Here is a 26104-nt window from a genome sequence, read left to right on the forward strand (position 1 = left end):
CAACGGAATCAAAATAATGGGATTATTGATACTATTTTTGACTAGTTTTTGGAAGGTAGGAAAACAAGGTCAAATCTTGACCTATTTAGACTCCTAGGGTATCACTGAAAAGGTTTTTCCTTACACTTTAAATCCTTTGAGAATAACTCCATTCACATCACCTTTTTCACGCAAATATCATTATTTTTTTATTACATTTGAATGAGCATTTATTGTATAATCATATTCAAACTTGGTTGTTGTTAGTAGAGGTCAAATTCATAAAACCACAACCACCTTAGAGAATATCATCTTAAAGCATATCAGAAAGCAGTTTTTGTGATAACCAATCATAAAATGAAATAACGGAATACACATTTAAGGTAGTTAGAGGTTCAGTCATATCCCTAATAATAACAAGACGCATGCTAATTTGTCAACAGGATCAGATGAATGGGGAACTGAAGAAGTTACAAAGTTCAACATTCCTACCGCTTTCCACTCTAGCCAAATTTATTTGAATGCGCAACGGACCTGAGCAGATCGAACGAGCCTTCGTAATAATCTGCGCTTGAAAAAGAGCAGTCAGTAATTCAAATTTATCGTAAGGTAAAAGAGTGACGTTAGTCCCACTTTAACCACAAATGGACCACTACAACCAGTGTTGTCCTAACCTAAACACATCTTGCAATAACACATAAAGAGTCTGAAAGAGTTTGTTTTCGAGCACAGATTTCTACTTTTCCGTAAAAGAGGCACTTGTCTTATGCACATTCTCTTCTGCACCAACCAGCTTCCCCTAGAATGTGACTTGGATATTTATGGCAACACACTACAGGTGATTGCTAATCTGGTTTCTCAAAGTTTGATGAATAATTAGAAGAAGTAAAAGACAAAAGAACAATTTTAATGTCAGAAAACTTTTATAAAAAAGTATATAGCCTGCATCAACCAAATGGATTTGTTTTTCTTTGTTACGATATTTTGCAGTCATGCAAGAATCCTCCAAGCAAACGAATCACATCACATTAACGTAGTCAGTCATAGTTTAAATTAACTAATGGAAAAGCAGTGAAACTAAAACAAACTTCGTTTGAGCACTTAAAAAATAAAAATAAATACATATTTCAACAATGTGGAAAACACACAGCAAGACCATTCAACACAATTGCTTACCAAGCATCTAGCCACAATTAAGCGACAAGTGTATACGAGGGGATTAACAAAAGTTCGGTAAATTGAAGATATTTTATGTGATTTCGAAAAATCCACAAATAATTAGTAATGATGTTAGTAATAACCTTATGATGTTTCATTATAAATTTGAAAAAAACTGGTTAGAATAAAGAGGAGAAAATCTAAAATTACTGATGAACGGTCGGCTGAAATTCTATCACCAACGCAGCGAAAAATTCGCCGGGCGATTCTTATGGATTTCGACATCAACTTAAGCCTGTGACAATTTTCATTGAATTTCAAACTACATATAAAACAAATGCAGCATCTCTGAAGGCTATTTGTAAGTGGTATCAAACAGTGCAGACTGGACATTTATCGGTGAAGGACAATACTTGAGCAGGACGACGAATATCTTCGAACGACGAGATAAATAAGGCATAGGCCAAGACAAAAATGTAGATGTAACGACACAAGAATGACACCAGAAACAAAAGTTAGTGAATTGGGCTTGAGTGCAGAGCAGTAACGTGAATATTGCAGAATGACTTGCAGTGCACTAAGTAATCTGCTATATCAGTGCCACGAATTTTAAATGAGAGCCGAAAAGAAGCTGTTAAATTAAACAACAGTCAAATGGTATGGACAATTGTCAGCAACAAATGCGCTGACCTCGGTTCACTTCGGCAGAGCAATCATTTTAGCTGTTATTTCCCTAGATACTTTTCACTAACTGCCAGATAGTATAGTGAAAATTGCTTACCAAAGGGTAATACAATTTTTTACATGAAGGTAATGCTTCAGCTCGCAACTGCTCAATTGGCAAGTAGCTTTATTTCGCTTTCTGGCATCGAGTAAATTCACTCATCACTATTTCCCTAGATTAGGCACTGTGTGATTTTTGGTTATTTCCAAAAATTAAGAATAATTTTATGAAAAAGTCGTCAATCAATGGAGAGATAATTATCTGGGAGTTTAATTGTCATTTTTGGGCGTTTAAACATAACTTAACTGGAGCGCACAGTTAATACAGTCGATGGAGATATAAATATAATTTTTTAATTTTTAATATCCCAGTATTTTTGGGATCTTGCTATTACAATCCCGGGATCCCAGATGAAATTGCATGAATACGGTTTAAGAAGTTCTCCTGCTATAAAATTGTTATATAAAATAAATAAAGGGATTTTAAATATATATTTTTTTCATTTAAAGCGGGTATTATTTCATTAGCAACAAAACAAAAGGCAATATCTAAACATATACGCATTTAATAATACTTTAGCGACTTAGGGTATGTCGAAAAAAAATAAGAGGTGTCTATACACCACACGGAAAAGTCATACAAATTTCTAAATCCAAATTTCTTATATTTTTATTATGAATTTAGGGCTAGACTTTTAAATATTTAAAAGTAGAACGAAGAAAGTACAATACCGATGTTTCAAATAAATAAGTCTTGGGTTCATTTTATAATTCGTTTCGATTGGGTTACGGTTATGGCTGCAGGCAGGCCATTCTAAAATTGGTATTTTTTCTCCGCCAAAAACTCTTTTGAAGCATGAACGGTTGCGTTGTCAAACTGGAAATCCACTTCTCATATAAATTTCAATACAAAAATAACAAATATTTCGTCTAGAAGTTCTATAAACTTGACACTATTAATATTTTTGGATCTGAAACAAATAGACGCTTTGCCTTTGACTCTAATGACTGCCCAAACAATGACAGGGCCATTTCGCCTCCTACGAGCCATTCTCGCCTCCTTTCTCTTGCGTTTATTATGCATTTGGGATCTATCTAGTTCGTCCAGATTGAATTGTTTCTGCAAATGTCAATCTGAGGTTCAGGTAAGTTTAAATACTCGTTTTTCGTATTCTGGACTAGAATTCGCTTAAAAAATGTGTCACCCACGGAGAGTTACCTCCAAATTAAGAGTGCGTTTTATTTTAGCAGGGCTATTTGATTTTTAGATTAGATTTCCCGAACATCTCATCTTGGTTTTTTACCACTTCTCTTCGTACATCCATACTTTTCTTTCAGATGGAAGTAAAACAAAACCACAGTTTTGCTTCTTTTGCTTCTCAAACCAACAATAAAAAAAGTGGATTTCATCATAATCATCTTCATCTAATACTTTTTCGTGCGGTGTACACTAGAGATCAAAATTCTACGCTCCTGCGTTTTTAAATACTACAGGGTTTTTTAATAAGAGGTGTTATTTTGATATTCTAAGAAAAATGCTATTTTTTAATATAAATGACCGAATGTTTATTTCATTATAAAGAGAAAGGTATGACGTTAATAGTGTTGTTGACAGGATAATATCCTTTTCATGAAATTTTTCTTAACCGAATTGCAGAGTGGCTGCCCTATGTCCTCGATAGCCTCACGAATTCCATCTTTGAGATCTTGAATCGACCCTGGGCTGTTGGTGTAGACCTTCTCTTTCACGTGGCCCCAAAGAAAAAGTCACATGGTGTCCAATTGTGATCACCTCTTCAAGAGATAACACGGTCCGGAAACTTTTCCCGTAAAAGAGCAATGGTTTCGTTGCTTGTGTGGCACGTAGCGCTGTCTTGTTGAAAATAAATGTTATTCAGATCAATACCATCCAATTCCGGCCATAAAAAATCGTTAATCATCTCTCGATAGCGCAATCCATTCACCTGTAACATCTGTTATTGGAAAACCCTTTATTTGACTGAATAAAATTTCACCGGGAATATCAGTACAAATTCAAATTCATCATCTTCGTTATTTACTATAGGGCTGTCATGCTGGCGACAAAAAATTATCACCGCAATGCGTCGTCATTGATTCTAACGGTACTTATTTTCGGTAATACCTAGTAATGGTGCTATCACTCACAAACCTAAACGTACGTCCGTATCAGCTGACACGATGGAACTAATGAGAACCTATTGTAAATGAATTCTCATCGCCGTTCCGTTCGGTAGTATGGTAGATGGTTGTTTCATCGTGTCAGCTGAGACGGGCGTACGGGCATACATTTACGTTGGTGAGTGTGAGCACCATATATATATATATATAATTGGCGCGTACACCCTTTTTGGGTGTTTGGCTGAGCTCCTCCTCCTATTTGTGATGTGCGTCTTGATGTTTTTCCACAAATGGAGGGACCTACAGTTTCATGCCGACTCCGAACGGCAGCAGCTTTCTGAGCAGCTTTTTCATGGCAGAAATACACTCGGAGGCTTGTTTTTGGTATTTCACCGAGATTCGAACCTACATTACTGAAATTATTCACGAGATACCGGCCGAAGTCCTCCAGGAAGTCATTCCACATTGGTGTTTAGGGATGCCCGAATTACGGCGCAGTTGCGGACAACATTTGGGAAAGATTATACTTAAAACATAAATGCCATGAATGGTTCTACACAAAAATAATAAAAATTACCCAATCAATTTAGATGTTCCTTGTTTTATTTCAATTTAAAATGCGATACCTCAGAATTGATCACCCAGCAATACATAAATTGCTTTTTATATTGCATTATGTGTGTATATGTATTGCTGTGTACGTACATGCATGTTTTTGCTTTAAAAAAATACAAAAACGTGCCCAAATATCCATACTTGCTAGAACGTTAACGGGTCTGTAGCCTTTTTTGTTATACAAATGGATTTTCCGTGTCCATTTCATATGATTCCGGAGAAATTACAAATCCTGAGAATTTCGGGATTGTTGTCAAATGATACCGGGATAGACATCCCTAGTATTTATACTTTGCTTTGCCTCATATTTACTTTACCCCTCTTAATCACTCTCACTCTCTCTCTCTATTCTCTTCCTCTTCCCAACAGTTATGTTCCGCCTTTACGATACGGATGGCAACGGTGTCTTAGATACAGCCGAGATGGATGCGATTGTTAATCAAATGATGGCCGTTGCCGAATATCTTGGCTGGGATGTTAGCGAATTGCGGCCGGTAAGTGAAAGTTCATTTGAGTTCTCAAAAGATAAACATAAACATACACGCACACGCAGCAACTCTCATTTAGCAGTCAAGGCGAAGAAATCCCTGTATGTCAGCATAAGGCTCCCAAAAACGGGCGTGCCAAGTACAGTAACAATGCCTATTTAATTTTCGTTGTTATTTTAAAGCTATATTTATTTCTATGTTTTTGTTTTTGTCACTGGTTACGTAAAAGCGTGGTTGCCATCCATTAAGCCACTCATAGTCATCAAGTCATTTTGATCATTACCTACATTTTATCATTTTGCCATTTCGTTCGTTAACGCATTTGACTAGGCAGCCATGCGCATAAAGTGAAATCGTAAAATTTTCCACTGTAAATTTAACTCAGTAAACACTTATGATGCTTCCTTAGTTGGTATGTAATTTTGTGCATGCAAATCCAAGGGAAGAAGCGCAAACAATGAAAGGCAATAAATGTAATTAAATCCTTGAATATCGTATTAATTTTAATGATGACTATGAAGGGAGAGCAAATTGTGCTTTTATTGAGCGTTTTGTTGTTACTGCTAATGGTTTTGTTAAGATTAAGTGCGCATTGCATGTTACAAAAATAAAACTAACTGTTATTGAAATAATTGGATTTTACACGAATTTAATTGTCTAAGACATGCATTCAACAGTGAAATTAAAAAAAATACTCAAATTCTGAATAATGATCTTACCTTACGCTCAACAAAAAACACGCTTTTGGAGGGCGACGGAGGGTGAGTATGTTATATGCACGGTTAGCAGAAGTTGGAAATCTAAAATTTGCGAAAATGAGTTAGACTTCATTTCAACACCAGATACCAATAAAACTATCTAATAGAATTTTTAGAACCGAAAAGCGATTATTTAATTCGGAAAGCATACCTGTGGTTGACCACTTGTGTATAGAAAAGTTATAGTGCAGATCGTGGAAGACTGTTTCCTCAGATTCTATTCCGTACGGCCACCCCATCTTCCTGGCATGGTCTCCCAAAGGCGAGTGGCCGATTATTGTTGACGTAGTTCGTAATATGTCTGCTCGTGACTTTCTTAACAACTCCTGAGTTCTGGATTTGTTGAAATTGTGACACATTTGTTTAGTTATTTTGCAGGTATCCGTGTTAGTCCATCAGTCGACGGCCTGCTTCGGATCTCCCTTTTGCGCACGCCTTGGACACAGCCTATTTCTACCGCTTCGAATTCGTTATGAGATGTCACCCGTCTAGACAGTTCATTCGCTTTCTCATTGTTTGTTCATTTCTATTAACATATGGCCAGGTACCCAGATGAGAGGAATGTCTATCGTACACGCTAACGCATTAAGTTCTTTTTCGCATTGTCTGCCGATTGTTGAATTGGTTGTAGGTCACTTTAAAGCTAAGCTTGACAATCTGAAAAATACATACTTCCAATAGTTGTTGTGTATGGTTTTTAAGTATCCTGCAAGCTATGCGTATCCGATAAGTTCTGCTTGAAAAATACTATTAAAATTGGAAGTTTCAAGGTTTTCGAATATATACCGGCCTCGATGCCGCAATCTATCTTGGATCCATCAGTGTCAATTTCAGTTGTATTCTGTTTCACTATTGAATCCAAAACTCATTCCTTTCACGCGCGGAACTTTACCTTAAACTCTAATCCAAAGTCAAGGGTAACGGTAGTAAAATCTGATGAGTTGCCAATAAGCCTTTGGCTGTCTAAGACAACACAATGACCGAACATTCTAGTATTCCACAAACCACCTTCCTGTATTCTGAGGTAGAGTATGACATTAAGTGCCTCTGCTGAACACAATCTCATAGCTCCAATTATTCCTGCGCAGGTCGCTCGTTGTCATAGGCTCGCGTCGCGCAATTGCCATTAAGTATATGTGGTAGTGTTTCGACTTATAGTCGTTGCAATGTTTTAACTTATCACCTATAGCAATAAAGGCAGTTACAGGCGCACATATGTACGAGGTGGCGCAAAATTAATCATCCCGTCATGCTTTTATATAACTTTTTGCTTTTGAGTTTGGAAATTTCCTGGATAATTGATGGTTGGTATTTGTGAATTAGGAACGACGACTGAGTTGCGGTTGAGTTAACCGCTTTCCATTGCTGGTTAAGCTCATCAGTTTTTATTTATTATCAAGGTCTGTTTTATCACCAGGCGTAGGAAAGCAATGATAGCCAAGATAGTCTTGCGAAGCAGGACAACTAAGGAAAAGATGCTGGTATGATTCCACCTCATTCCCCATACAACTGACGCAAAAAGAACTCGAACTAATACCGAGTCTCACAGCATGCATACCATCGGATGGTGTTCTGCGAGACTCACACGAAAGTCGAGAGCTGATATTTTTTCGACACCAGAAGATCCCTCGCACAGCCCCCTTCCACACATAGCCAGAAGTATTTCGAGAACTTACAAATTTGTGTACTAGACCAGCGCTTATTGAGTTAACGTGGGCTTCGCGTTCAAATCGCAGGTGGTCAAGGGGACTCTAATTCTCTGCTCTCACAGGGACACTACGTCACAAGTCGGTGTCAGGCTAACTCATCCATCTCGCAGTTTTCCGCAATGTCACTATGACCTGGTAGCCAGTCGAACTTTATATCAAAAAATACGGATGCGATCGAAAGGGAAACCAGGCATTCCCTGACCAATTTCGAGTGCACCATCATCAATTCCCGGGACCTAATTTTCGCTTGCCTATCGGAGTATATATTGTATTTACATTATTATGATATTTAGGCTACCTCCTCCTCCACCAGGAATTTGTAAATTGTTTTCTGGATTGCTATTTTATAACTCATTTAATTCAAGTGTAACAGGAAGCAAATTTGCGGCTGCTGGAAATTCCTGTTAGTTTTAAATACTTTAGTTGAAAATTAAAAAAAACAATAATAATTTAATGTTCCATAAGATTTTTAACCTTAAAATACATATGTTGCGTTTTTGTACAATAATATGAACAATATTTTTATGCACAATTAACGAAAAACCATTGCGAATATTGCGAAAAAAACTCACTGTACCAAAACTTTTTTGACTCGCGGTTTATGATAAGCTTTTATATCGTTTCTTGCTATAATTTGTATACAATGTGGTTCGTTTAACGTTTGGAATGCAATTTAGTAGTTCGACAAAAATAAAACAAATCTGGTGTTTTTTTTTTTTTTTTGTTGCTAGAATGAGTAAATCTTGCAATTAAACATGAAATACAATTTTTTTTGTAAATGACTCCCACAGCTGACTTTACAACAGCCGATTTTGTCAGCCCAATACATTTTTGTGAGGTCCGGCATTTATCTCAGTAATCGCAAATTCAATTTCCTTTCCATCATTTTTGAATGGTCTCTGGACCCGATTCATTGAATTAATACTTCATAAAGTATCTATGATAACAATCGATACACAACAAAAAAATTAAAGTAATAAAAGGCAGACATCTAAAGCGATATCAAATAATAACGAATTAGTAATAGCAAGAACGGCAACAACAAAATACCATAAGCCACATACGACTTTAAACTTTCAGCAAATAGGCACATAACACTTTACTCGTAAAATCTTGAGAGAAAGCGCGGATGCTGAGTAGCAAATATGCTGATGCAAAGAATTTTAGAATGTCATTCGACTTCCTTCAATAAGTGAATTCGAATAAAACCAGATGCTTTTAACGGTTATTCTGTTTAAGCAGAGTCACACATTCAAATATCGTTTCAGGTCATTGCTAGCCTGTTTTCACGCTTTCGTCGCTTTACATGCACACCAAAACGCACACAAACACATACATGGACAAATTAAAAAAAGCCTTTGCCAACGCAAACCACAGCCTGCGGTCAAACTCAATAAAACTTTTCTCATTATTATTACTTTTTTGAGCCGCTTCAATGCTTACACAAGCATAAAATTCGACACGCTACAGGGACAAACGAACACATGAACGGACGCAACTAATTTTTTTTGTTTTAAAAAAAAATAGCTGATTATTTTGCTAGTTACACGTATATTATTTTACTTTATTTAACTTCCTTACAACTATTCACTCTTACCCCCGCGAGCTTTGACTATGCAAATATTTGTGTGTGCGGGTGTGTCTGTGTTCGCCAATCATTTCTATATTACGATAATGAACAACTTTTTGCGGCGAAATCACCCAAAGGCTACATTCCTTTATCAAAGTAAATGAAGTAAATTGAATTGGTGGCGCAAATATCCTGATTGAACAAAAAAAGAAATTAAGCTCTAAAGCAAATTTTGTAAAATCTGATTTTATTTACTTATCGATTAGTATAGAATATATACGTATATACATGCAGAACTATTTTAGAAAGCGCCAGGCCTTTATTCTCTATTTTTAGTTAATTAAGTTATATCAGTTTTCTATCCTGTGAGACATTTGGATAATTGATTATTTTCAATTCACTAAGTAAATATTTATATTGTCCGCTGAAGCAGCCCTGCCCATACAAATATCAAATCTTAAAATGTAAAACAATTTATTTAAATAAAGAAAAGACAATTGTGTATGGAATCCTAAAATGGTTTATTGAGACTGATTGGGGAAAAGATGCGTAATTTTATCTATATTTCAAAATAAGTAAAGAGAAATTCTATATAAATTTAGCACTGGCCGCCAATGAGTATAAAAATTACATTATATTTAAGACAAATCCAGAAAACATTAAGGGAGGCCTGGAGCAGTAACGTTTGTTCCAAATTGCTGATGAAGGGTCATATTTTTAGGGTATTATTCCCGGATTTACAGTGCAGTGTGGTACTAGATGCAATGGCAACGATAAATCAAAAGCAGAACAGAAGAGTTACTTGAATTGCTTCACACCTAAAAAATCCCTATGCAGGGCTATTTATGGTCTAAAAATAGTTGTGAAACCCTGGATGGATATCATGGATACTAGAAGGGAAATGTGATTCTGCTTTCTCAAACTTGTTTACCACCAGTCGCCAGATTTATGGTCCTCTTCATGTCGAAACTGCAGCTGGATAGCCTGCAGCATAGTTTAAGCAAGGGTTAGCGCAAAGTATAATAGAACTAAGGATGCTCTGTAGATCTCTGTAGATCTCCATTGTGGTGGCCTTACGAACAAAGAAGAGTTGGCTCATGCATGTAGGTGCTTCACGCCCCGGCTGAAGAAACTGACGGGGCTTACATTGAATAATTTTCCATGGAGAAAATACACTGTTCTACACTCCAGCAAAAAAAAAACAAATCAACGTAAGTTTTAGTTCACTTAAAACTTGCACTTTGTTACACTAAAATTGATTGTACTATGAAACTGTATACCCACAATTTTTCTAAATTTCTTAGTAAAAAGTTTCAACTTTTAATGAAAGTTTGCCGAATTTTCATAAATTTTCTGCTACTGTAAGGCTTTTACTTAGTAAGAACTATATTTTTATAAAAAATAAAAATAAATTTAAAAACAAGTGAACAATCAGAACTTGTCAATATGTGGGATACACTCAACCTTCACGCTGACTGTATAGATGTAATTTGTTATGTCTTTGCATGGTAATTTTGCAGTCCATTTGGAACAAAAATGTCAACCGAAGGTGTTCACGTAGACAGCTGGTTCATCCTTGCCGAAAATCATACCAATCTACAAAAAACGACACTCATTAGTTTATAGATGAAGATTGATAATTTGTAATTAATAAATCTAAAAAAAATATTTGCAAATATTTACTTCGGAGAAATTGGTGTTGCAACAATGTACAAAGCATTGTTTTTCTCCTTTGAAGGCATCTCATTTTATATCTAATTATCGTCGCAGATCGGTCAGTGAAATTTGGGCTAAAAAATTATTTTTGACGCAACAAATTATACGTTAGCGTTTGTACAGAATTTGCAAGTCCTTATACTCTTAAAGCGCTTTATACAACATTTAATCGTTTTAAAATGGAATATGAATCTTTCAGCTGGAGACTTTGTCATGCCTGTCATATAGCTCGAACGATCCAAATATCCTTGAACCTACCCAAAAAGTTCTCAATGGCTTCGCACCACGTTCCCTTTGTTTCCCTGTCCCTCTTACTCTTCGAGATGCATGCTTATCAATTCGAAATCTCTTAAGCCTCGGCGATATATTCTATCTTATTTTTCTTCTTTGATTTATTATTCAAGGTATTGTCGATTGCCCCTCCCTTATTGAGCGAATAAGATAGCTTAATGTCCCATCTAGAGCGCTTCGTAACTTAGATTTTTTCATATAGGCTTTATAAGAACTCTGTATGCAAGAAATGCATCCATCTTGAGAGCTGTGATAGAAATCAATATTACTGCAAATCTTTTCAGCTGGACTTTGCTACGACTAAACACTCTTCCATTAAACTTCTTACATACGGGCATTATTAGTATATTTTTTGTGTAAAAAATTATATATGTCTATAAGCCATTTTATTTTGTTGACTAATTTTTAATTCAATAAGTAAGTAAACAATTTCCGTGCTCTGATTTCTCCACAGTAGTAAGTAGGGAAATTTATTCCACATTCTCAGCATTTTTCACTTATTTTTCTCATTTAACTGAAGGTTTTAATAAAAAAAATTGTATTTCTTTAACTGAGTTTAATGTGACTTATTTTAACTTAATTTCTTCTACCTTGCCCCGTCAAGTTACCAACAAGAAAAAAAACTGCAAAAAAATGTTCACTTTGCTTCTTCAAATTTTGTTTTTGTTACGTATAATTAAGCTCATTTCCTTCCAATTGGCTATACTTTTCCACTTTACGCAAATTGCCTCTTTACATTGATGACCTTCCGGCAAGCAAATGCTCGCATTTCTCTGCCCCGTTTCCGCGGTATTTTATAAAAATCATTGGTATACATTTCTTTCATCGTCGTCTTAATATGAGAAAAGCAATAGTAAAAAATACATTCTGACAAAAAAATATCGGGAATTGTTCATTTGAAAAGCGCGCGTTACACATATGTCTAAATTTTTTTTTTGCTGGAATGTTGGTACACCTGTCCTCTATTAGGACTCTTCTATTCTTCTTAATTGGCGCGATAACCGCTTACGCGATGTTGGCCGTGTTTAACAAAGCACGTTTCTTTCTCGTGCTAACCGCCGCCAATTGGACACACCAAGTGAAGCCAAGTCCTTCTCCACCTGATCTTTCCAACACAGAGAAGACCTTCCTCTTCCTCTACTACCACCAGCTGGTACCGCATCGAATACTTTCAGAGTCAAAGCGTTTGTATCCATTCGGACGACATGACCCAGAAATCGTAGCCGCTGGATCTTTATTCGCTGCGCTATGTCTATGTCGTCGTAAAGCTCATACAGCTCATCGTTCCATTGCCTGCGATATTCGCCGTTGCCAACGTGCAAAGGTCCAAAAATCTTACGCAGAATCTTTCTCTCAAACACTCCAAACGTCGCTTCATCGGATGTTGTCATCGTCCAAGCTTCTGCGCCGTACGTTAGGACGGGCATGATGAGAGTCTTGTAGAGTGTTAGTTTTGTTCGTCGAGAGAGGACTTTACTACTTAATTGCCTACTTAATCCAAAGTAGCACTTGTTGGCAAAAGAGATTCTACGTTGAATTTCAGGGCTGACATTGTTATCGGATTAATGCTGGCTCCTAAATAAAGGAAGTCTTTTACAACCTCATACAACCGATACGCGAGTGCGCCGACTGTTTGTTTGATGACAGGAGGTACTTCGTTTTGTCCTCGTTCCCCACCAAACCCATTCGCTTTGCCTCTTTATCCAGTTTGGAGAAGGCAGAACTAACAGCGCGGTTGTTAAGGCCGATGATATCGCCTCTTCTATTCGCCATTCTAATTTAAGGCAGCTCTCCTTCCACATTGCCGACATATGTTCATTTATACCAGTTGCTTCATCTATTCGCCACTTGCGAAAAGAAGAGGCCTATAGTGTCGCAGAGTTTAAGCGTGATCTGTCAATTAGCTTGCTTTTAGCATTTAATTATATCAGTCAATCGCAGGTGTGCTCTGCAATTTTCACTATGGATAAAAATATCGAGCAAAGAATTTGTCTTAAATTTTGTGTTTTGATCGGGATTTCATGTGCCGAATCATAGAAAATTTTGTAGAAAGCCTATGGTTTTATCAAAAACACGGCTCTACTAGTGGTATAAGGCTTTTGCAGAGGGCCAAGAAGTCGTGGAAGATTTGCCCCGATCTGAAGAAGATCTCTTCAAAAGCGTTTAAAAGGTGCTTTGATGGCTTTACTAATCGTTGGCATAAGTATGTGTATTGCTTCGAATGGAGCCTAGTTCGAAAGCGCCAAATAAAATTTTGATGACTAAACACTTATTTTGCATTTTATTGCATTTTAGTCGCAGCACACAATTCTGAGCACTCATATTATGCTCGTTAAAAAGATTTTCCGAATGTGTATGAGTATTAACTTGAGTTAAACATTAAGATCCACATCACAAATAAAAATAAAAACTCGTCCAAACACCCAATAAAGGGTCTAAGCGCCAATTATTTTTTTTTATGTAAAATTTGAAAGAGTGGAAGAAGATGAAGCTAGTACAATTCTCTTTCTACTGGAGAGTTGACAAATTTGAGTTGTCAGAAGTGTTTCATATTAACTCATCCGCAACTCGCCCACAACTATCTCAAAATCTCTAGACTCCAAGACTTATGGATGAAGACACAGAGAATTAAAAGAAAAAATTTCAAAGTTAGTCAGAGGCCACACCTAAAAAAGGTTGTAACCGCCAGTTATATATACATACATATATATGTATATATATACATATATATAATTCCGATGCACACGCAGTCAGAAGGATCTCGCAACCTTGAAAATTCTTATAATTACCCAGTGCTGGCTTCAAGTCAATTCAGTGAATATTGGGAAAAAATAAGAACTTGCTTGACCACTCCGCGGTCTGAACGGTGTAGCCAACATCAGACTCAACTGGTCCTCAGATAATTTGAAGGAATCAGCTGATTTTCTGGCATAACAGGCGTGATGGCGGTTTGTTTGCGAGAAAACTTAGACTGTGTTGGTGATATAAGAAAACATTGAGCAACCATTGCTAATGTTACTTCGTTCCCGTTTGAACAACGGCTGATTGGACGAGCGTAAGAATGAAATGGGCGTGCACAATTTTGCTGCCGAATCACCTATGACCTGTCAGCCAAAGTTACTCTTACATTTTTGCTTCGGACCAAACCTTGTTTCATCAAACTCGGCTATCTCCGCTTAGAGCAGAGTGCAATACTCCACTAGCCGGAATTTCAGTTTCATGGAGGACTCCTCGTAGAATACTCCTTCACTAACATTTTACACCCAACTTCGAGCCATCCGTGAACAGGTTCAGTCTTTTCTCACTTTTATCATACTTTGAAGAAAATATTTTTGCCTCGAAGATATACTTCTTATTTCCTATGACTTAAAAAGCATTATCCGCAAATTTCCTTTTATTGTATGTAAACGCCTTTAATTTTATACAGAAATTTCCCAATTTGCGCCAGATATTTCGCATAAGCAAAATGCCATAGAGGAAAATAAAGGAAGAAGAGAAACATTTGAGATTCCTTGCACAAAATTTCAAACAACATCAAAGCATTTATTTTACGACTATGCCACTTTGCTTTTGTTTTTGTTTATCTTTATCAGTATATTTTGTATGTTGTTTATTTCGCCGCAATGTGGCTGAAAATTATATAAATTTCCAGCTGTTCTACTATCCATACAAACGACTTTTTTTAACTTTACTGCCATTTTGCTATTTTCATCTGCTACTCATCTCCATCAGTCTTCGTTTGTAGCGCGCCTTCCTTGCGCCTTTGATATCCTTTCTTTAACTCTAACGCTGCCTCACTCTTAGCCTCGGCATTAGCAACGTTCCGCGCAGTTTGGTTATTCGGAATTAAATTGCAATGGAAATTTTTGAAATGAATTCGCTGGGGTAGCGTCTTAACACTGCCAGGCAACCGCCATTAACTCTTTTTCGGCGTGGCAACCAAAGTAGAGGGCGAGAGCGAAAACAACAATACAACACGAAAGAAAAGAAAGAAGAAGCACAGCAGCAATCGCATGACGATGTATGATTTGCGTTTTTCGAGCTCATTTGGCACCCAGGGCATCTCAAATTCGGGATGCATACATACATACACACATATAAGGTCATTTATGTTATTGCTACCACCTCACCCTACTTGAGCATACATTGACGGAGATTACTCATACGCCCTGTGCATAGTTGCTACATAAACTTACATACAGTGGGGTGCACAAATGAGTACATGTTTGTACTCCGTACACTTCCAAGTGCATAACAGTAACAACAATAAAGCAATTCGCAAAATTTTGTTTCAATTTAATTTTTTATTCAATTCTTAGTAAAATAAATCATAACATAAAACAAAAAGGAACAAATTCTAGGAAATAAGCGAATAAAACAAAAACAACTTCTATGTACTCAATTTTGCACCTTTCACCAATTGTACGGATGGAGTATGTTTTTAGTATTTTGTCCATAAACCTTTATTACGTATAACATTTTTCATACGGTTTGGCATACTTCCTACTAAATTTTGTGTAATTTCAGCCGGAATAGTTTGCCATTCGTGCTGTACACGCCGCCACAATTCGTCTGTATTGGCTGGGGCTCTTTGATATTGTCCTAACCGTCTTTTCACGATTGACCACAAGCTCTCAATCGGATTGAGGTCAGGACTTTGAGCGGGCCACTGCATTACCTCGAAATTTTGCCCAGCTAGCCATTCTTTCACAATTTTGGACGTATGTTTGGGGTCGCCCTCCTGTTGAAATATTACTTCTTATTCAGGATAAGCGGCTATGTCAACAAAATGGGGAAGATGAGTCTTTGGAATATGCAAATATTCCTCCTTCCTCATTATTCCGTCAATATTTTGCAATGGCCCAACTTGCCACCACGTGAAACAGCCCCATACGATGACGTTTCCGCCACCGTGTTTCACCGTTTCTTTAATATGGTGTCTTTGTATGGTTTCTCCGGGACGGCGCCAGCAATACTGCTTACCATCGGACTGAAACCGATTAAATTTTGATTCATCTGACCAGATTACCCGCTTCCAGTCATCTTCAGTCCAATTTTGGTGTTCCCTGGCGAACTTCAACCGCGCCTTAACATTTCGTTCCGACAGTGCAGGTTTTGGTTTTTTTACCGCTGAGATATAGCCGATGTTATGAAGGGCTCTTGCTGCAGTCCATCGGCTAACGGGTTTGTTTATAGCTATAGCCGCGTCCTTTGTGGTTAAACATTTGTCCTTTTTCAATGGTGACATCATGACACGTGCATCCGAATCCGTTAAAAGTTGTCGGCGACCTCTAACTTGTGCTTTAGTGACCACCCCTCTCCTTTTCTGGACTCTTATAACCACTGATTGGCTTATGTTCAGCTGCTTGGCTATTATTCGCGTCGCGGGACCAGCATTTGTCATGGATATAACACTGTCCTCAATTTGTCGCGATAATTTCTTCATGACTTTAATTACGTATTAAATTGTTTCACTAACTTCCTCTATTTTATTAAATTTAAATGTGCCGCGTTCACAGTTTGCTGTAAACTAAGTAATCTTAAAATTTTCGAGAAAAAAACCAACGGTAAATAAATTTTTTCGCTGATATTATTGAGAGAAAACTGAGATCTTGCAGGTGCAAAATTGAGTACATAGAAGTTGTTTTTGTTTTATTCGCTCATTTCCTAGAATTTGTTCCTTTTTGTTTTATGTTATTATTTATTTTACTAAGAATTGAATAAAAAATTAAATTGAAAAAAAATGTTGCGAATTGCTTTATTGTTGTTACTGTTATGCACTTGGAAGTGTACGGAGTACAAACATGTACTCATTTGTGCACCCCACTGTATTTGTACATAATTAAGGCACCCAATATTTTCACAATACTCGCAATATTTTTCATGTTACATTTTTTTGTTAATTTTTTACGAAAATATAGTTCATTGTGCAAAATTGTATAAATCAAAGTGCGAAATTTTTTACAAAATTCACAAAAATTTTACAACCTTCAAAAAAAATGTCATCAAAACTTTCAACTTTAGCTTCTACTGTGTAGTTTTATAGCCCATTAAATTTTAGTTCAATAAAGTGTTCGGAAGTTTTTTATATGGAAGAAAATATTTCACATCGTATACCAAAAATATTGTCAAAAATATACTCAGTTTTTGAGCGACTTCAAACTTGCACTTTGTTATACTAAAAATAAATGGATTATAAAACTGCATACTTAGAAAATTTCTAAACATTGTGATAAAATTTTTCTGATGTCATTTTTTTTCACAAAAAACGGGAAAAATTGGTCATGAAATATATTGTGAATCTGATAAGAAGATAAAGGGACTTAATTATGTGAGCACAAGTTTATTTTAGCCTTCTGCTAAACTCTTTATTCTTCTCCTCTTCCCTCCAGATTCTGCAAGACATGATGGTGGAAATCGACTACGATGCCGATGGCACAGTTTCTCTGGAAGAATGGCAACGCGGCGGCCTCACAACCATTCCACTACTTGTATTGCTGGGTAAGTATTCTTGAGCGCGTTCGTAGGGTTCACGACAGGGTGTATTTGTTCAACTAAAGACAAAAGTGACGAAAACTTGTACAAGTAAAATGACTACTTAAACTAACTTAGCTCAACTTGAGACACTGAATTTCTGTGAAACTTTACTGACTTTTAGTCTTTGCAAGCGTTGATTTGTTGATTCTTTTGCTTGTTTAAACTTTTAATCAACTAAGTCTTTTTATTGATTCACAGTACAATTATGTGCAACTACGTTGTTTTATTTATGTTATGCTCTTCCTGGACAAATTACTGGGAAGGTAGAGATTACGACAAATTTGCATGAAAGGATACAACTTTTATGTTTAGAATAAATAAAGTTATTCTCAGAGTTAGTTTAGTATGTATGAGTGCGAGTTAGTGCATGACTTTATTGTATGTCTCTATTTCCATCCTAACTAAGGAGTATTCCAACAACTTGAATGATTTTCTACAACTTCAGAGAAGAAAGCGCATAATCGAGTATGGCATTTTTACGAGCCATCTTTTTCACAATCACCATACGATGCAACATGATATCCAATAGCAATTAGAGGTTCTATGAAACCTTCTTTCAGTGAGCTTCTAAACTATTCAAACTCTTCAATTATTAGATTACACTACTATTTTGTTCCACCTTAACATTTAGCTTTCCAAAAGAATCCCATACAACAAAAACTCGGAGGCATTACGAACTTAAGCTCAAGATTCACTATCATCGTTACCGATACTTCTAAGCTAAATGATTGCATAGATAGTGGAATTCACTAAGGCTAAATTTACGTACACTTAGCTATAATAAAGTGGCTAATAAGCCAATACTATACACTATACTATAGTGGCGTAGTTCAGACTGAATTGTTAGTAATTAAGAAAAATCTGACGTGAGATTTGTCATCAGCGATCCCAAAATCCTCGAGTAAGCTAAGTCAATCATCAGTGAAGTGAATGAATCTCATCAGTGTGGCTTTAGACCTTGGAATCAATCGAGAACAAATACTCACAGTAGGCAAAATTTTCGAGAATATTCACAAAAATATAATCGACCTTTACGAATACTTTGCCCGTTTTAAAGCCGCCTGCTACAGCAAAACAAAAAGAAGCTATATCGTCCCCTTAGTATAACAATAGCCTATGTGCTCATAGGCTATTATTTTTTTATTGAATTTTTGGATTCTCCATCGTCGATTTTATATGTGGTCAAAATTTGGTCAAATTCTAATTCCACAAAGTGGGTCAAAACGTCAGTCAAAAATAATAAATATTTACAGACATAACGACATTTGAGTGAGAGCTACTTTCGACAAAAAGTTTGAAATTCATTTTCTCAAAACATCAAAAAATGTATAGGCTATTTTAATACTAAAGGGACGATATATTTGTCATGACATATGAATATAGCATCTATGCAGTGGAGGGTATGAAACACCAAATGATAGAAAAGTTGTTTTGTCCCTTGTCCCTCGGCAATTCATCGCAAACCTCTAAATACATTTCTATGTATCATGAAAAAGCTGAAAGAGTGAAGCAACATCAAAAGGTACAGCACGTTGATTATTGGAAATGGCCGTCAAATAAATAGAATTGTCCAAAACATTTCCTGCGCTTCAGGGATTCATTGTTGACACGGAAACGTGCAAATAAAAAATCATGAAACATTTTAGTGCTCTTCAATTGAGTTGCATAATTCCCATAAAAAATATTAACAAATTATTTTTTTTTAACTGAAACTTCTTAGGCGTCGATGGACGAGCGAGAATGGAGAGTGAAATTTCATGACCATGCAATGTTTTGGGCATTTTCGTTCCGCAAGAGAGAAAAAAGATATAACGTAGAGCAAAAGGAGAGAGAGAGCTATACCTTATATATATGTTAGATACACTTTAGGCTATTTTTCCTGAGTTTTTCCTTGTAGTTGCTAATTTGTAGTGAGAAATAACACTGCCTACTTTTTGACGCTTGTTTGTTGGTGCAAGCTTGTAGGAAATATATTTTTGGTGCCTATTGTTTGGCGTTATATTTCCTTGGTGCCTACTGTTTGGGGCGTTTTTTAACGCAGTCCATAACAACCGGTATCTCTGACGGGGTACATTATAACGGAATTTCCAACCTATGATAGTCGAATCTCGAATATAAAAATCTTTTCATTTAGAAACGCAAATATTTTGCTCTTTTGCATTTCTGTAATTTTCCTTAAATTCGACCTGTCTTCTTTTACTCTTTAAGAATTACTTGCCACGACAAATATATCAGTTGCAAGTATTCTATAAATAAAAAATTTCGCAAACCGCAAATGTTTATATAAAATAAGTGCTGCACCAAATAGCCGTTACTAGTTACCGTTAGATCTATTACCACATACCTATACTTGGACAACGGAAGCAGCTCAACCAAAATCTTTAGTAGCTTGTAGCTTAAAAGCACTCAACCATCTACGATGAGAATTTAAAATCGAAATGCTCCATTCTAAAGTCACATACACACATATATACTCCGACATTTTTCATGTTAAAAAAAATAAAATAAAAAATAGTAATTCATTTGTGTGTGTGCATGTGTATGAACGTCGCTTTGCATACTTTCGTTGATTCCACAACGGGGTGACGCCATCAATGCACGCAAAACGTTTGAAATTCAAAGTGCGTCGTTAACGTCTTCGCGGTCGTCCGCTAGCTGATTCTCTCTCAACTATACTACTCAACCAACGCTCGTTCACCCCAAATTTTCAGAAGATAGCCATACTGAAAAAGCTATTACTTTTTACCATTACATATTGCTTTAGTGACAGCGCTACTTTGACAATATTTGCATGGCGCACACAGCTTGACACACTCGAAAATGAACTTAGATGCGTCTGCTCAATTTTATTTATTTTATTTTCACTCATTTACGCCTTCGCGTATGTGCGTGTGGGGATAATTGGTTTTATTTTCACTTTTATTTTTATTTTATTGAAATGCTCTCGCTCTTTTTTTACACATATCTGTTTTCCATTGCAGGCGTTGACAATACGGCATTGAAGGAGGATGGCATCCATGTGTGGCGCTTGAAACATTTCAGCAAACCGGCGTATTGTAATCTCTGCTTGAATATGTTGGTCGGCCTTGGCAAGAAGGGTCTCTGTTGTGTGTGTAAGTATAACCTCAAGTGCATGTGTGTGTGCGAACTGTATGTAATTTCGTTGTATATTGTATTTGCATGTGCTTTAGTGCATTTCCGGTTCGAGATGAAGTTCATTTTAAACACCGGAAATTCAAATAACTCAGTAAGTGAAAAGTTAAATTGGGAATGGTTAATGGGGGATGGCATATGGGAGGCAAAGGAAACGAGTATGTTTACTTAAATTTACAATTTACAAACAGACATACATATAAATTCGCATTTGTTTGCACAGCCGAGTGCACTACATTTGCCGGAAATCATACGGCACGTAAATTGCTTCAAGGAATTGGGAGACTTGCGAAACCAAACAAAGCAACTAAACTGAAATTCAAGCTAATGAGTTTTGTATTGGATGCATAGAAATGAACCAAGTTTCTTAGTGCATAAAGTCATAATATTCGCAGTAATTTTTATGAGTAAAACAAAAATAATAATTAGAAATCTTTTGCAGGTTAGAGACTTTTTTCAATAAGCATGCAGGTGCACACTTTTAAAAACACAGCTGGCATTTTCTACCATGTATCTGTCATTAGAAGTTACCTTTAATTCGGCTTAAAATTAATTAAATATTTTTTTTTTTTACAAAGAATAAACTTTCTCCATTAAATATGAAACACAGTTCCTACATCATTCAAATGACTAGCTTTACAGTAGACCATAGTGTGCCAGATTCCGGCGTATACCCTCAAGAAAAACCAAGATAAACTTTTATTTACTCCAGAAATGTGTTTATGTTTTTCTTCTAAATTAACCAATTCGCGTTTTTATATTCTAAAAATAAAAAAATATTTATGGATGCAAGATGCAAGTGACTTTCATTGGCTTTTACTTTTTTATTTTTCAACAAATGTATTTTTTACAAGTTTGAGAAAAAAATGTCACATATTTTCTTTTATGTCAGACGCAAAAGAAGGAGTCTCTCACATTTTATTAATACGCTTTGAACAACCTGATCTGTCAACTGAATTTCTCACCATATTTTTAGGAAATTCGCAGTTTTCTCACAACTAGGTTTCATATTTCAAATCTCTCATCCTCTCTTGGCATAGCTTTATTCTTAATGGCGTCTCACAAAAAAATGTTTAATGTCGTCTAATCGCAGCTTCTTGCCGGCTAATTGACATCGCACGTAAAGTTAGCTTTGTGGCAACAAATACAAATAGTGCTCTTAAGATAATGGAATTTCTTGTAAATGTTTAATTTAGGTTAGTTAAAAAACGCTTGAAATCGGTCACACGCCTGAGGTACTGCCCTTAGATTTATTATAAAAAATTTTAATTATATTTATTCACGAATAAATAAAAACATTCCAAAATATTCAAACATTTCATTCATGAACTATCATTTTTATACAACTCTAACATATATGTACATACGAGTATATAGAGGCTTTCCCTTCAAATTTTATACCCAAAATTGAAAACATTCAATAGTAAAATAATAATGAAGTTGGCTTTATTCTTTTCAAAATATTTTCCTTGAAAATCAATATATTTCTGCTTTCGCTTGAACAAATTTTCGAAGCGCATTTGTATTAACTTACAGGTGCATACCTCCAAAACAAGCTGTGCAAAGACTCGTAACAGCTTTTTCAGACGTTGGAAAACATTGACTTCGAATTTTATTTTTGATTTTCGGCAACAAAAGGAAATCCTTAGGCGTCAAATCAGGGCTGTTAAATGGATTACGCATTCATCCGATCTTTTGAGTACTCAAAAGCTCTCTTGTGTAAGTCAGTACGTCAGAGGTCGCATTGTCTTGGTGAGGGAGGATTCGTCTATGGCGGTTGGATCTCCTTAATTCTCCGAAAACTTCTGGCAAACAAATTGTTGCGTATCACTCAGAAATGACAGTTTTAAGTTTCTCCAGTGGTATAGTTAGTTATAGAAGCTTTGGGGTGCTTACTCAAAAATCGAAGTAAGTTGATCAATGTACTCCTGTCTCGATAGTTCACGTTGAAAATCGTAATAAATCATCGCACGAAAATTGTCACGACTTAATTCCATATTTCGGGCGAGATGAATTTTTCAACTCACTAAAAAAAACAACAAATGAATCTCATAAACGAAAACCTTATTTGTAGGTTGATATTGAAAAATACCAAACTGTTTTATAAAAATATCAAATTACAGCGCATCACACGTAGTGTTGCCAAGGCGACTCTCTGAAAAAGCAGTCCTCGTATACGCCCGTAAAATGCATAAAAATAATCACCTGTTTTCGTTGAAAATATAAAAGCAACTTTACTCAAAGACAGAATATTTACTTTTGTTAGAAAAAAACGGAGGATTTTACTAAATCAGAAATTTCTCTTTAAAACTGAAATTCCGAATTTTTTTATTATATATTTTTTTGCAATTTGGCGAAGCAAAATAACCATTAGCATGGCACTTTAATACCAATTTCTGTCTAACTATTAAAAACCAAAGTGGTCCCATGGTGTCGCCTAACCAACATTTGAATCAAAGAGTCCCTCATTGTGGATGCATCGGTTTCGTCAAGCTGACTTGTGGATTCCCCAAATTCGAATTTCCATAATTCTGTTTGTCAACATGGACGAAACTAGTATGTCTTTTTAACTATGCAAACAAAAACTATTTACTAATTACTATTCTAAGAATAGAATAGTTGAATAGACTCAGCAGCTGGTGCATCATGACGAAATTCCGATTCCTAACACCACCTGCTTAGTACTTGGCATAATTTAAACAATCGAAAAAAATTTAAAAAAATAATAAGAGTTTCTATCCAAAATAGGAGTGGTCATATCTATAATAAATGATGATGAATGAAAAAGTTTAAATTATTAAGTTTTTGGTTTTAGTTATAATTTTTTAGTTTGTATAATTTTTTTCTTTTTATGAATTTTCACCTTCACCAAGTTGAGCCCGTAATACACCTAGGGGTTATTCCTATAATTAAATGATTATATCTTTTTGGATAGCTAGAAAACCCTACTAATTTTAAAAATATTTTACAGAATAGTTTCCATAATTTTTTTTAATGATGTGAAGTAGGAAATACTTAGTGGAAAATCATAAATTCAAAGTTTTATCACGCAATCATTTTTACTGGCTTAACTGGTGGATTGGTTAAAATTTTATTGATGATTTTATTTGATTGACATACCCTCAAAATAGAAAAACCCCGAGCCCTTGCGCTAAAATTAAAAAAAAAGTGTGCGTACAAGCTAAACGAAGCTAATTTAAAATTACATCCTTATTTTATTATATATTTATTAAGGATCTAGAACGAGTTTCCCAGGCAATATAATATATATTTACACAACGTAGTTGAATGCAGTCATATTAGTCAGTAAATGCATATAATTAAGGCGGGAGCACTTTCAAATTTTCCATTTTTTCATTTCATTTACAATCTAAAGAATATCTTCTCAATATTTTAAACTTAGTCGAAAGTCTAAAAAGCGCCTATGGAGTCAGTGAAGTGATGAGCGTCGAATGAAAGATGAATAAGAACGAAAGTTTTAATCGCGTTTTTCTCTAAATACGTTTTTTTCGGCGCTGTCGAATATAACTCAAAAAGTAATTAAGATATCAACTTAAAATTTTACAGGGATATTCTTCAGCATATTAGCATTTACATTTGCCTAAAATTTTCTAATAATTATCACTAAAAATATTATTTTGATCAATTTGTTTATAAAAAAGCAGTGTAACCTTTTCTTTTTCACTTCAAATTTAAATTTTTTTTGTTAAGGTAGGTAGATAGGTGCAAAGCGGAATAAATTATTTTAACGAAACATTTCTCTCTGGTTGATTTCAGTTGATTACAAGAGGCTGTGCATTCTACGGCGCAAATTAAAGGATCCACGTTTGAGCAGCTGTAGTGCCGCCATTTTTTTTTTTTTTCAAAAAAATTGTGTATATTCTTTTAAGCATGCATATTAATATATAATTTATTTTAACACACTACCCGCCGTGTGCATATATTTGTGCTTTTTGTTGAACGTCACGAAACTCTCGTGTGCATACATTTGAGGGTGTCGATAACCGTTAATTTTATTTTCGAATCAAATAAAATTTGATTCGTTTGTTTAAGCTTAAATTTTACAGGGTTGCGTTTTTCAGTTCTTCTTTTGTCACGTCCAACCATTCTTTGTCTGAAGTCTCTTGCGGCATGCCTCGTGGGTTAGCTCATACTTCAATATTTGTTTTCGCTTTGAGTATCATAAATAATAACTATTATAAATAACTATATTTCTAAATAAATATCTATATTTTTGTACTAAACTAAGAAATGTAATTTGCTAATACTGAGCCAAAAGCATATGCCTATTTTTGTTATTAGGAAACTATTTCAAGTGTTCCGTTAATGTACAGTTTTTTTCATTTTATTTTTAGAAAATCATTTATTTATTTTTGAACTCGCATGTAAAATGAAAAGTTACCAAAACTTGCAAGAAAATATAACGGTTATCGGGCATCATGGCGAAAAATTGTAAAAATTAAAAAAATGTAAGAAATTTTTTCTAATTTTTTTTTTTAATTTCACGTCCTATAACTACCGGCTGAAAGAAAGTTGGAAGTTGACGAAGCATTTATTGGAAATCCTAGACTATGAGCTATCATTCGAGATAAATATAGTCTGCATAGAATCTACACCAATAAAATTATAGAGTGTTAGGAAAAATGCCTTAAATTTGAAAATCGCCTCTACCTACAAAACGAATATTTTCACCCTTCCGCTTCCTTACGATTTTATGTTCCTATCGCCATCTCCTATCTTCCCACGTAAACGGTCTCTCGAAAAGCTAGTTTTTGATTCTTTTGAATTTTAACTGGCACCAGAGAAACTTTATTTATTTAATATGTTAAAATAACAAATACTCTCACTTTTCGCAAAAAATTATTAAAAAACTCGTTGTCTGGAGGAGCTGCCCCTTAAATAATTTTGCCCAGCTAGCTTATGCAAATCAAATCGTGTGCGCTGATGTGAGAATGATCTCCATGCGAAGAGATAATTTTTTTTTGTAAAAATGATCGTACTTATTTATCCAAAGTCGTGAGTCCATTTTTGAGAACTTTTTTACTAAAAGATATGGCGAAAATGTAATAGACTCCCTAAAACGCTTTCCCACACATTTTCTTCTGTATGTTAAAATGTCTACAAAATGAAGAAGAAATCTAAAATATTTGAATTTTTGTCTTTATTGGAAAACAATTTTCAAGCGAAATTTATCTATTGACAGCCAAAAAGTTTCTCACAAAGGGGAATTAATTGGCATAAATTAGCCATTCACGGTATTTCAATAAA

The 26104-nt window shown here is 35.4% G+C and overlaps 1 protein-coding gene across 3 annotated transcripts in view; it reads left to right on the forward strand.

The window, feature by feature from the left end:
• Positions 1–26104, forward strand: part of LOC128866025 (diacylglycerol kinase 1) — a 286822-nt gene that overhangs the window by 190311 nt on the left and 70407 nt on the right. For all 3 annotated transcript variants that reach the window (XM_054106489.1, XM_054106488.1, XM_054106490.1), the window contains 3 exons: positions 4984–5108; positions 17539–17647; positions 20665–20796. In XM_054106489.1, coding sequence (XP_053962464.1) covers positions 4984–5108; positions 17539–17647; positions 20665–20796 — 366 coding nt within the window. The remainder of the gene's footprint in view (positions 1–4983; positions 5109–17538; positions 17648–20664; positions 20797–26104) is intronic.

Source organism: Anastrepha ludens, chromosome 6, assembly GCF_028408465.1.
Source record: "Anastrepha ludens isolate Willacy chromosome 6, idAnaLude1.1, whole genome shotgun sequence".
NCBI lineage: Eukaryota > Metazoa > Arthropoda > Insecta > Diptera > Tephritidae > Anastrepha > Anastrepha ludens.